Source organism: Cephus cinctus, unplaced genomic scaffold (genome assembly GCF_000341935.2).
Source record: "Cephus cinctus unplaced genomic scaffold, Ccin1 Ccin1_scaffold0215, whole genome shotgun sequence".
NCBI classification, from domain to species: Eukaryota; Metazoa; Arthropoda; class Insecta; order Hymenoptera; family Cephidae; genus Cephus; species Cephus cinctus.
Window position 1 is genome coordinate 219,649 of NW_014332933.1, and position 784 is coordinate 220,432.

The following is a 784-nucleotide window of genomic DNA, read 5'->3' on the forward strand; positions in this document are numbered from 1 at the left end:
CACCCTCAAATGACTTGGGACGGGTTTACGGTTACGGTTACGGTTACGCCACGAACTCTTCATAATTGCCTTGATTGGAGCTTCGTGAGTCCTCGTGAATGAGAATTAAGAGAATTAAGAAAATTAAGAGAAGGCCCGAGGTATCTTCCATTTTGCACTCGAAGCGCAGACTTCATTTCCTTGCGTTCGCCACTCTCTTACCTTGCAGACTTCCGTTGCAACGAAGTAACTCAATCTGTTGAACCACTGCACATAGGACTCGAGGTTTCGAGTTTTCTTCATGTCCTTGAAGGAGGTCTCCAGATGAGGTGACTCCTGGAGAGAAAGAGAAGTTTAGAATGAGAACCGGGAACGAAGTAAAACGAACGCGGGCCTTCCAACCTTAGCAAAGGCCTGGACGAATTCTTCCGGTCCGATGTAGGAAAGTCTCTCGAGTTCAACGTGGGTCAGTTGCTGAGCGAGAACGGTGGCCGAAGGACACAGTTCCGTGACATCCACCTGCGCAACATAATGACATATTAACAAATGAGCTCACTCGCATGATTTACGGGATTTCAGGGAACAGTGGATTTCAATGTTAAAGCGTAAGATGTTAAGAGAAGTGAATGGAAGTAATTGCCACAGGGCTGTACGACGTGCAACAAATTGGTTGCAAAAACCTAGTTTTATTTTTAATGGCGCGACGAGGAAAGAGACCGAGACAAATGTCATGAAGTTCGGGGAAAGTGACTGACGGATTACAGAGGGTAAAAGTTCTAGAAAAATGGGGGGGGGGGGGCCAAGC

At 46.8% G+C, this 784-nt stretch overlaps 1 protein-coding gene across 8 annotated transcripts in view; it reads right to left on the bottom strand.

Moving 5' to 3' along the window:
- LOC107265304 overlaps window positions 1-784 on the bottom strand; it is a 169,991-nt gene that overhangs the window by 8,591 nt on the left and 160,616 nt on the right. For all 8 annotated transcript variants that reach the window (XM_025082216.1, XM_025082217.1, XM_015734630.2 and 5 more), the window contains 2 exons: window positions 382-498; window positions 202-315 (listed from right to left, as the gene is read on the bottom strand). In XM_025082216.1, coding sequence (XP_024937984.1) covers window positions 202-315; window positions 382-498 — 231 coding nt within the window. The remainder of the gene's footprint in view (window positions 1-201; window positions 316-381; window positions 499-784) is intronic.